Below are 12,787 nucleotides of genomic sequence, written 5' to 3'. Positions count from 1 at the left end.
TGATTCAGGTTGGCTAGGTAAGCTACGGACATTTCTCTATTGCATCCTAGCAAATGATAGACAGCATCTGATGCTATGGGCAACACCGCCTCTTTCGTTTTTAGAAGTTTTGGTAAATTTTCCCAAAAGAATGAATATTTTTGTTCACTCTTCTAAGCATTAATTATGAACAGCTTATGTATTATTTTTTCAAATGTTGACTTTCAGTGTCATGTTTTTGTGTAGTGCATTTAAAATTTCTAACAAGAACATAAAATGTAACGCGAGTCACACAGAATGACCGAAAACTACTCAGCACAAGGCCCAGGATATGAGATCAATTGAAGGAATAAGGACTGAACAAGGTACCTCATATACAAATAGGTGTGCACTTGTTATAGAATAGATTATTACACATACAGCTGTATACTGCACCCACCTGGACATTCTGACATGCATGGTTCCATGTCTTCTAAAGTCTCTGTAGATTCTGTAATAATCAAGAAATAGTTGTTTATAGTACATTCATGAAAATATATGTAGGGCAAGTATAATATCAAATCACATTGTCAAAAGGTATTACAGAGAATGGTAAATGTACACAGATGGCATCAGGCCCTACTGATAACACAGGCATCCACGCTCCATGTCTCCGAGTTACAGTCAGATTGGCCAAAAATAGCCCAGGATTCCGATAGTCGGACGTTCCGATAGTCGGAATCACGGATTGAATACCCCTCTCTGTGTGCATGCACACAGCATCTATTAGGGATGGCAACTGGAGTGGTTGTCATCTATGGTTACTATTGATTGCAGTATTGCAAGAGGTCATCCATGGTTGCCAACTATATAATGGTTAACTATCTATGGTTTCACCAACCAATGGTTAGCTCTGTTTTTTTGACTGACTGGGCTAGAAAGGCAAATCAGGACCTAAGGATGGAACTTCATGGGTGCCAGGGGCACAGCTATGCTCCATTACCTGACATTAGTAAAAAAATTATACTGTGCCATCGATGGAAGAAAACCATATGGTTCTCCCCAAATAATGGCAAAAGCATTCAATATCAGCCATAAACCATCAATGAATATGCATCATCGATGGTCATCTCTAGCATCTATTCACAGTGACAGCGTGACTCCCAACTGCCCCCCACCCCCACTCGATACATTGCCTCCCACGGATGGAACAGTCTCAAATAAATCATGACTGTATCCCGAAAATCATGAAAGTTGATGGCATGTTGTGGTTATGTAAGATATGCTGTGGGCACTACGTTCACTACATGTATATAGTTCACCATTTTTGCTGCCTTGCATTGCAGAATAGCATGATGGGGACATACACTCTCTGGCTTTGTAGGGCTGGAAAGTGAAGAAATCCCCCTTCTCCGTACACTGTAAATCATTTCCTCCCCCTTGTAATTTATATTCTCCCAGCCTTTAATTGTATATCCCTTGGCCTCTCCTTCACCTGCTATCCATTTACTATCCTTACTCCCCATTAATATACCACAGTAACACAACCCATGTAGATTATTTTCCTGCACATTATCTGGACTGCCAAAAACCCAGCTTCCAGCAAATGTCCACTGAATTCATTGTAACACAGGCAGAAAAGATGGCTTAAGGTAGAGTTTCCCAAACTTCGCCAATACAGTGAAGACATGACAGGATTTAAGAATAATGCTGCCTGAGTGCCGGCGACTTAATTACTACCTCAGTAAATTTGATTTAACGATCTGGACTCAAGCATGGAAATCTTTAAAACCTTTACTATAATGGTGGCATTTGGGAAAACCTGATTTCATGTTTCATCAGACCTTCATTGTTACTATGGTGAGTAGTGAGTTCTATATTGAAACCTCGCTATGTAACATAGAAGGGGGTGCTGAAGACCCCACAAAGATTATCCTATGTAAACATCTAGGCTGGAGCAATAGAACAGGAGACTATTGTGGTTTCCTAACAAAATTGGATGGCTGCCATGGAGTCAAATAAGCAAAATTGCCCTGCTGCCTGTTACTATCTGGGACTGGCTATTCACTCTATGCTGGGGGCTATGAAAACCTCCTATTTCTTCACCGTATCATTGCTAGGTCTATCCCAGTGCCTCTACTCCTTTGGTGAGCCAGCACATATCTGTCATGCCATCAATAAATGTTATAGGCCAGATTCTCTAAGCTTCAAAAGTGATAAAATGGAGAGTGATAGACAACCAGAAAATCAGCTCCTGCCTGACATTTTTCAAACACAGTCTGTGACATGGCAGGTAGGAGCTGATTGGCTGGCGGTTTATCACTCTCCATTTTATCACTTTTTAAGCTTTGAGAATCTAGCTTAGTGTCTGTTCCCTCAGTGACATCTAGGGCAATATGTAACAGGCTGTTGGGGCATTTCTGCAAGTCTGCCTGTATTTTTAAACGGGCTATCAATTAAAAGGCAAAACCAGCCTGGTTCTGCCTTATAAATGATTAAGGGCCAGATTCTATAAGCTTCAAAAGTGATAAAATTGAGAGTGATAAACAACCAGCCAATCAGCTCCTGTCTGACATTTTTCAAACACACATACAGATGCCACAGACATTTTTCAAACACAGTCTGTGGCATGGCAGGTAGGAGCTGATTGGCTGGCTGTTTATCACTCTCAATTTTATCACTTTTGAAGCTTATAGAATCTGGCCCTAATACTTAAAAATTCTGCAGTAATCCCAATATTGAACAATGCCACATTCTCATTGTTGTTCAAACCTCTTGTCCTTCAAGAGGTTTGAACAACAAGCGGTATGTGTGTTTTAAAGTTTTCATAGAATGTATACCTGTATGGTCTCCTTTTTAATGAGACATCTTCAGATGGAAACAATTATGCAATTATTGAATGTATTTAATAAACACTTGGTGCCTCTACACCTAGGCTGGGCAACACCGGCCCTCCAGATGTTAATGAACTACACATCCCAGGATGCTTTGCATTAGTTTTGCTATGTGGCCATGCTGAAACTGATGCAAGGCATGCTGGGATGTGTAGTTCATCAACATCTGGAGGGCCGGTGTTGCCCAGCCATGATTCCTCTGAGACAACTGTGAGAGACAGGGAAATGCTTTGGTATATGTGCTTCCTGGGCTGTGGACATACGCGATTGTGATTGCTATCATGATAAATATTCTCCTTCACATATATCGTAGGACTGTTTTCAGAAATTCCCTCATTATTAAAGAAAGTTCTCATTTTACATTGTGATACACCACTAACCACCCAACAGGACTACGCCAGAGACGCACTTTCATCTCACTATAAACATGGGTTCATTATTTATTTATGTATTTATTAACAGTTTCTTATATAGCGCACACATATTCCGCAGTGCTATACAGAGAATATATGTGAACATTCATATCAGTCCCTGCCCCAGTGGAGTTTACAATCTATATTCCCTACCACATGTACACGCACACACAGACAATCTAGGGTTAATTTTGTTGGGAGCCAATTGACCTACCAGTACATTTTTGGAATGGAAATATACAAACTCCACACAGTTAGGGCCATGGTGGGTATCGAACCCATGACCTCAGTGCTGCGAGGCAGTAATGCTAACCATTACACCGTCCGTGATGCCCCATGAGTTTTAAAAATACCAAAAACCAAAATTGATTACTATATGAACATGGAGGAGATAATGCTATCCTCTGTTGATAGACAATCAGATTTTATGACTACATGGCTTCCCTGGCTGGAATACAAGGACAGTCTAGAATATAACAACTTTATTCTTAAATAGAATAACTATACACATTGCCAGATTATCCTAGAATTAAAACACTTTTTTTTGTCCCCCTCCCTTTCTGTTTCACTTCACTTGTTTCACTTCACTTGTCTCTTGATTCCCCCCCCCCCCCCCCCCCCCACACACACACACACACACACCACCACCTTTATGTGTTTGTTATACAGGTTGAGTATCCCGTATCCAAAATGCTCGGGACCAGGAGAATTTTGGATAACGGATTATTCCGTATTTCGGAATATTTTAATATTTCAATGATGTATTTTGAAGTATCTTGCATTTATGCTGTATAAACACATAATATACACACAAATATATTTTATTACCACATAAAATACACACAAATATATTTTATTTGTTCAAAAAACAAGGTTTCAAAACGTGAAACAAAATGTGTGTACTATCTCAGCACTGAATTTGAATGCCAAGCAATCATTGTCTTGTACATATATAGTGCCAGTTACATATCATGTCCCCAGTGATGCTGTTACAAATGTCCCCAGTGAGTTTTTAGCAAAAAAAAATTTTTTTTTCACTTTCTGGAATGTCCGTATTTCGGAATAATTCGGATAACGGATATTCGGATACGGGATACTCGACCTGTATTGAAATTATGTATAGCACAATACACTCGGCTCCTTTGTATTCTCGTTATGTAAGCAGTTTATATATCTTTAAGACTTCTCTTTGCAGTGACCATTTGGTTACTTAGCATTTCCAAGATGTCCTCCTCTCTTGTGTCGAGATATACAGATTACCTGTATAATATCTTTATATGGAGCTGCCTAAATTTGTTATTTCTGTATTCATTTGTAATTTCAATAAAAAAAAAGAATATAAAAAAAAATACCAAAAAACTAACCCTTTAAGTACCCACAGTCCTAAAAAAAAAGTCTGACACACAGAAAAAGATTTGCAAATTCAGCCAAGGAACTATTCTGAAAATAATTTTAATATTCAAATTTATGCCAAATATGATCACATGTTTTAACTTTCTAGTTTATTTATTTTATTTTTTCCAATACATTATGTTAGAGATTAAAAAAAATGCATACATCACAGTAGAAACGGTACATTGATTGGTTTGATAGGTTTGAAAATTGGGATATTACATAGTAGAATATATGAAAGATGCGTTAACGGATTTATCAATCAAATTTTTGTAACCTTACACTCAATGGGAGGTTTCTGTCCTCCCTGAGCTCGCCTTAGGACACCTGAATTAAGCTTTGACAAGAGCACCGCCCCAGTTAAACTCCCCACCTGCCACTGTCATCTAACCAAATTATCATCTGTACCAAATTATCTATCTGCCATTACATGATAATGGCAGATGGATAATGGTCAGCGGATAGTAAAACACTGGACCAGGAATTAGGAATTTACAAGTAATACAAGTGCAACAAGATGTTTAGATTTAGGTTTCATGTTGGTCTGTATGTTAGACTTATTAAGAACATCTCAAAGGTTACGATTACACTTATAATGCTAAGTTTTGTAGCATGTGATTTCAAAACGGGAGCTGACTGCACCATGGGACAAAGCTTGTTAGACACTTTATTAATACAAGGATCACAAACACAGGGGTGAGATTTAATAGGATGAGAGATTCAGAAAGTGAGAGATTTGGTGAGAAATCGCCAGATTTTTTTAAAGCAGCAATCATTTATACTGCAAAATCAAACTGGTTTTGCAGTGTAAATGATTGCCACTTTAAAAAAACTGGAGATTTCTCACCAAATCTCTCACTTTCTGAATCTCTTATCTATCTATCTATTAAATCTCACCCACTGTCTCAGATGACGATTTTGTTGTTTATTCTCAAATGCAGGTTACAGCATAGCAGGTTAAATTCATATGCAGTCGGTATCACAGGCAGTAGCATACAGGCTCTCTGAGAAGACTCTAAAAAGGCTCCAATGGTCCCTATACTATAACACCCCGGCCCATCACTCGGGTAGATATTCCACCATCAAGATATTCCACTACCACTTTCTTCTAAAAAAAAACAGGTTACCAGCCAGTCCCTCACCATTTCCTTAGTGAAGCCCACTCATTAAATACTTTACGATATCGTATGATTGATTATATCCCCCTCACTCAGAGGTGGTGATAGAGGAGCTAACCTCTAGACTAGAAACACAATGGATATATAAACTAGGTACTCCTTCTCCACAAGGTCTCAAAGAGAATTTGGGACTGATACATTGTATTTAATTATCATTGTAGGGTAGAATTGTTTCTGTATATATATATATATATATATATATATATATATATATATATATATACTTTGTATGTCTATGCATAGTTATATAGTGTGTATTTTTTATGAAATGTATCGATTTGTGTACCAACTCGGTCCTTGCACTAATGGGTGCTGGGATATACACCAGGGAAGGTCATTGTTGCATGTTGGAGAAAGTGCGCTATATAAATTAAACTTACTTACATTAGAATTAAGTTTCACACATTATTGCTGCAAAAGACCCAAGGAAGGCTGCAACTGCATCCAACAGATTCAGGACCTATGATGAGCGAGTGCCTGCTAACACAGCCTGCCGATGCTGTCCCCACCCATGGGCCACAGTGTCCTTGGGGCCCTGTACAATGATCCCAAATCCAATGATTAGGTGGGGCCCACCTAATCCCAAATCTACACAACGCTCTTCTGCAGAAGCCTCATTTAACCTTTCGCTGCTCCAGATCCTGCTTTCAGGTGCGGACCAGTCCTGCTGGTTTGGCTCCTGGCTGCTGCGTCCTGCTGGCTTCTGGCTGCTGCTCCCTGCTGGCTTCTGGCTGCTGCTGGCCTGTCACTTTCACAAAAGAATGCTGAGCACTACGAGCAGGCAGGGCAGGTCTTTCGCAGAGTGCATAACAGACGACCCGCGCATGCGCAGTAAAAGTACAGGAGCCAGAGACTGAGGCCACAGCACCAGCAGTGGGTATGGCTGTGCGCCTGCGGCTCCAGGCCGTGCGCACACACAGAGTAGATGGCTCTGAACGGCAGGGCGCACACACAGTAGATGGCAGTGGCACACAGTAAGTCAGCCAGACTCAGCCACACACAGATGGTGCACAGTAGACGGCCGGGCCCCAAAGGTCACTGACAGGCCAGCTAGTACAGGCAGTGGCCATGCCGGGGCATGGAAACTCTGGGGCCCTTCATATCTCTGGGGCCCATCACACTTGTCCCCCTTGACCCTGTCTTGCAGGAGGGGAAAGTTGCTGTTCACCGCCGGTGAATAGATGTCAGGCGAATGCATAGTCCCCAGTTTGACAGAATGCCTATGTGATACTTGCCTACCTGACCCTCTCCATGAGGGAGAAAATGCTCTGTTCCTGGACTTCCCTGGTAATGTAGGATTGCCATCACCTGTGGTGAAACACCTTTCTTATCAATTACCTAGCTCCCCACAGGTGCTGGCAATCATACATTACCAGGGAAGTCCTGGAACAGAGTATTTTCTCCATCATGGAGAGGGTCAGGAAGGCAAGTATGGCCTATATGATAGCACCCCATTATCTGATAACATCAGCATGACCATGATGTCAGAATGTCAACACTGACAACATGTCGACATGTTCACATGCATGCTGCATACATAAAATTTGGTTTAGGCTTCAAGCAGGATTAGGATTTATCTGCAACTACTGTTATGGTTAGGCCTCATTAAGGGGTAGGCTTTAATTAGGGTCAGGCTTTAATTTTGGTAAGGTTTAGGCTGCAAATAGGATTAGAATTAGGCTGAAATATGAGTATCATTATCCTGACTGTCGGCTTTCATAATATCAACATATTGAACAGGTCGGCATAGTGCTGACATAATTAATGTCAACATTATGCATGATAGCATTACATACCAACATGACCCATTCCAGTAAGGACAAGATGCTCTGTTCTTGGACTTCCATGCTAGTGGCAGTTGCATCTAGGGAAGTCAATCCCGGGGCATTTTTTCAATTCGGGCACATGCTGGAGCTGAGGGGACGGAAGCTATGCAGAGGGTCAGTGCGGTGGCCAGGCGGCCAGTGCAGGCATTGCAGCTGGGAGCCAGGCAGGTGGGAGCCAGGTGGGCGGAGCGGGTGTGTGGCCTGCGCAGCGTGGGATGGGAGAAGCCGGGCAGTGTCTGAGTGGGTGCTCAGATGCTGCCCGGCATTAGACTGTGCATGCACAAGCTAATCCCAAAATCTGGAGATTGGAAAATCCAATTTTGGGATTAAAATCCCGGAATTTTATGGCCAAATCCCAGGATTCTGCTGATCCCAATTCTGGGATTGCCCACCCTAACTGCAGCATAGTCCAAAATTCAGAAAGAGGTGCCACACCAACTGCCACCCCAAACACCACAGAACAGGACTCCCTGGCAGGTATGGCTCTCCTATTTAAATTTTGGACAGTGGTGCAGTCCCACCTGTGCAACTGCCAGGAGCAGAGCATTTTGTCCCTCTCGGAATGGGTTATGTTGGGAGGGTCATGTTGGGAGGTATGCCTGTCCCCTATTTACAGCTCAGTTGTTGCTAGTGATATGAGAATATGCAGCTGGAATTTGTATGACTGCTTCACTCAAACTTGTGTACACTTGATTAAGTAGCATATACGGTGCAACATCAAGCAAGAAGCACTGCCCACATGAAAGACATTCACCTCTGCAATTAAATCCTTGATGCCAGCAAACACTACCTGCTTTTCATTTTTCTACTTTTAGTCATTTGCTTTAGTGTATTATGAGCTGAATATCTAATTGTGCTGAAACTGTCATTTTGGGGGGGGGGGGGGGGCTTGTATTTTTATAAATGAATAATGAGTTTTAAGAAGGAACCAACAAATTAACCTATTATGAGATAAAACAACAAGGTTACTTTTGAATTACACAAAAAAGGGATTCATTTATTATAGTAAGGTGGCAATCTCTCTGTGAAAAGTAAAATTCTCACATTTTTAAAGGTTAATCAATTAGAAAAAACTTGAAACCAGTAACAAAAGCCTCTTTCACCTCATTGACATGTTATTGTGACATCAGTCTTCATTTCGGAATAAGGAATGGGAACGAAGCCATTGTTTGAATCATTTTCTTTGTCACAGGCTCGTTGTTGTGTTCTAAGTGTTGCATTTTATTGGAGTAAATGACTGTTCCTAATATGCGCTTCCAATGGATGAACGCAGCAAAATCCCAAATACGTTTAACAGCTGTGTATGGGGGTAAAGTGTAAAATGTAATAAACTCCCCAATGACTTTAATAGCATAATAAAAACTTGAACTTTGTACCCTTTTCTGACAAGTGCAATAGAAAGTCAATTGGATTGTTGTGGTACTTTGTGTTTTGCAGCCATTATAGATCCCTATAGAATGATAATTTAGGGAACATGTATTAGATAAACTTTTACTATAGGAGATTTATATTGTTGCTGTGCATATTTATAGCCACAATCCAAAGGCATATGGATAAATATTCCTTTATCCAAAAAGGGACATCACATGCATTGTATGTTATTGGTCGGTATGACAATCCCCACTGTGTACCACACTATACAGTAGGTGCTTAATAAACAAAAGATAATTATCATCAGAGAGAGAGAGAGAGAGAGAGAGCAGACATTATATTTGGAGACATGGAATGCCGGTGTGCGTACATGACAGTTTGGGACCACTTGTGGTGTCCCTCAGTATGCTCCATGCTGTTCTTCCACACAGCATCTACACAATATCAGTGGATCATGCCTATTTTATTTAGAAAAAAAGACGGTACTTCTGTAGTTTCACGGCGCCAGTATGAGTCCCCTTGCGGGGCTCGCTTCGCTCGCCCACGCTGCGGGCTCGGTGGCTCGCTACGCTCGCCACGCTATTTAAAATCAACTCCATGCCAACATGGATAGTGGGGGTATGAACTATCCATGTTGGCATGGAGTTAAGTTACTTTTTTTGACATATTTCGTGGCGAGCGTAGAACCCGGAAGTAGGACGGCACCATGCTGGCGCCGTGAAACTACAGAAGTACCAAAAAGACTATTTTGTATATTTTTCCTAGGTTACTGACAGTATATAACAGTAACAGACATCATCCAGATAGACAAATAAATGTTTATATGTAGGAAATATAGAGACTATGCATGGTATTACCTACAATCTAATGACACATTGCATTCTGAGCAATTACAGTTCTTAGTAAAACACTTGTAGCTAACCACACTCTTAAAGGCCCCCATACACTTGTGCGATTTGGCCTGTTTTCATCCGATTCGCACAGATCGGCCTGAGAAATTGGGTGAATAGTGGACAAATCACAGGTGTTTGACATGTGCTCGGATCCAATACATGCTCCGGAATCTGGGATGGTTTGTGCAGAACATAGAAAAATCATAATCAGACCCATCATCGGCACATCTCGGGTGCTTTTTAGCACCTGTGATGTATCGCATCCGAATTCCCTTGAACAGCAGCAGTGAGATCTATTGCATGTAAAATATGGCACATCCAGTGCCAAGTCAGTGATAAGCCAATACAGCTGTTCAGGTTTACTCCTGTATTTTATATTTTATTTACAGTTTCTAATATAGCGCAGCATATTCCGTTGCGCTTTACAATTGGAAACAACTGTGATTAAACAAACTGAGTAGAAACAAACCGGCACAAAGGTAGGAGGGCCCTGCTCGCAAGCTTACAATCTATAGAGTATTATTCTGTAGACTTAACAAGTTGGTAAAGATTGAAGGGTGTTTTAAATGCTAAAAGACCACTACTGAGCCTACAGTAAATAAACATGACATGAAAGGTATTGTAGTGCTTCCTGGGCCATTGAGATAGCACCATGTACAGTATGCTGTGCACAGATTCACAGGCTCAGCGGTGAAATAAGTTAAACATGTTTGTATTAACAGCAAAATAAGACTCAGCTTATAATGGGCCCTATATGTTGCAATGCCTGTAACCTGTATAGCATAGATAACATGATACAGCATCAGGTCTGTCTGACATCATAATGAGAAACAAATGATAACAAATCAGAACTTGCTGCTACAGGTGATCAAGTCAGCAAACATCTATCACCTCACTGTAACCCAGGGCAACTGATTTGCTCTTCTATCTCATCCTTTTTGTATTCTCCCATCATAATAGAAACAGCGCAGAAAGATTTAGTCCAGTGTTTCTCATGCTTTCATGAATTGTAACACTGCCTGAATTACACCTAATAATCTAGCCATATTCAGTATTTAACTCATTTTAGCAGAAAAATGAAAGACAATGAAAACTGATTGTAACTGAACACTCAGCTTCAAGGTTGCACACATTCTGACAAATTGCCATTAACTAGTCAGACGATGAGAGCAGCATGGAAGATCCAAGTTTACATCTACAGAATGTCATCTGGTCCCTGACAACAGACATTTCTATATTATTACTTACTACTGTAAACTCCAGCAACAACAGCGCAGAGGAGAACGGCCCACAGCTCCATGCTTCCAGAATCACCTCCTTTACTTTCACATTAACAAAGCAACATTGGTCCTTTTCTCAAAGAGAGCTCACAGCCCAGCATGAATGAAAACTTTCTTCACAAAGCACAGACTGCCTAATTTCCACTCCACTGCAGTAGGAGGGATGGGGTCTTAAATAGCAAAACAGAGCCTATCAGAATCTGCTGCAGAAGTTTTATCCCACACACCCTTCCCGGGGGGAAATAAAACTTCCAGCTAATCAGGAGGAGGCTCCAGCCCAGCAAAAACAAGAGGGAATCTTGCTATAACACAACTCGTAGTACTCTCTATATCATTATTACATCCATCACGTTACAACACAAATGTAATAGGGTGAGAGTTTCAGAAAATGAGAGATTTTGGGAGAGTTTTGATTGCTGCTTTAAAAAACATGGGAAAACTCTCCCAAAATCTCTCACTTTCTGAAAATCTCATCCTATTACATTTGGCCCATATAGCCAGACAGCTGGATGCTTTGCTTCAGTAGCCAGACAGTGTACATCACAGTATGCAATAATGTGTGATCTATTGAGGACACTCTTCATACACAGCAAATCTAAACATTGTCCATTGATAAGTTAGAATAAGAAGTAGTAGTGGGTATGTAAATAGATCAGTGGCATTGCCAGTCTGCCAAGGTGGGCCAGCTGTAACGGGTGCCGTATGATGCTCAGACAGTTGGGATTCTGATAGTCATTAGTCCAACATCGGAATCCCGAATGTTTAAAGGCCCAATAGTCGGGATCCCGACTAACGGGGCTATTCTCCCTTGTGGGGGTCCATGGCCCCCATAGAGGGACAATAGAACCTGTGGTGACTGCAGTGAGCCATCGAGCCTGCAGCAAGTCTGCAAGGGTCTTCATAGCACTCGCCCCCCTGTCAGAGTCCCGGCAGTAGGGATTCCGATGTAGGATTAATGACCGTCAGTATCCCAACTGTCTGAGGGTCATACCACACCTGCTGTAATCTGTGAGCTAATGTAGGTGCCTACTGTATGTTCCTCTGTTTGCAAGGATTTTCTGTAATACTAATTATTATTAAATATAACTCATTTACTAGCATTCATGCATTACATTTGATATGCTCATTCACGTTACAGAATGAAGCAGGAGATATCATAAAGTGATCCCAAACAAAGATTCTTAGGGTCCTATTTACCAAGCCATTCATTCCCATTAATAATGCAGGAACAGCCAAAAGCTCTTTGACCTAGTCTGCATAAGTGTCGAAACAGGGAGGGGCACAAGGAAACCCCCAAACATTTGAGAGGCTCAAGTCAATGTATTCTGTTGTGGGGCACCCTCTAGAATTACCACAGGCAGTGTGTCTGTAGTCTGTGGATAAGGAAAATCTTCCGGCTGCTACACTTGCTTACTCCCTACAGGGTGTGGTATGGCAGCCGCCGGTACTCTGTCAGGCGGCGGAGAGCACTGAAGCCCCTTGCTGGCTTGCTGCACTCGCCACAGGTCCTATTCCCCTTCTATGGGGGTAGTGGACCCCCACAAGGGAGAATAGCCCCTGTCAGTCCGTATCCTGACTGTCG

The 12,787-nt window shown here is 41.5% G+C and overlaps 1 protein-coding gene across 2 annotated transcripts in view; it reads right to left on the bottom strand.

The window, feature by feature from the left end:
* Window positions 1-11,338, bottom strand: part of APOLTP (apolipoprotein lipid transfer particle homolog) — a 331,079-nt gene extending 319,741 nt beyond the window's left edge. For both annotated transcript variants that reach the window (XR_014450766.1, XM_083153345.1), the window contains exons 1-2: window positions 11,174-11,338; window positions 419-469 (exon numbers count right to left, since the gene is read on the bottom strand). Coding sequence is in view for 1 of the 2 variants with exons in the window: in XM_083153345.1 (XP_083009471.1) it covers window positions 419-469; window positions 11,174-11,225 (103 nt within the window). In the remaining variant the exon portion in view is untranslated. The remainder of the gene's footprint in view (window positions 1-418; window positions 470-11,173) is intronic.
* Window positions 11,339-12,787: the final 1,449 nt, after the last annotated feature.

The sequence above is a fragment of the Crinia signifera genome, chromosome 7, assembly GCF_055691185.1.
Source record: "Crinia signifera chromosome 7, ASM5569118v1, whole genome shotgun sequence".
Classification (NCBI taxonomy): Eukaryota; Metazoa; Chordata; class Amphibia; order Anura; family Myobatrachidae; genus Crinia; species Crinia signifera.
The sequence above is the reverse complement of the archived record's forward strand: the minus strand, read 5'-3'. Positions and strand labels throughout refer to the sequence as shown.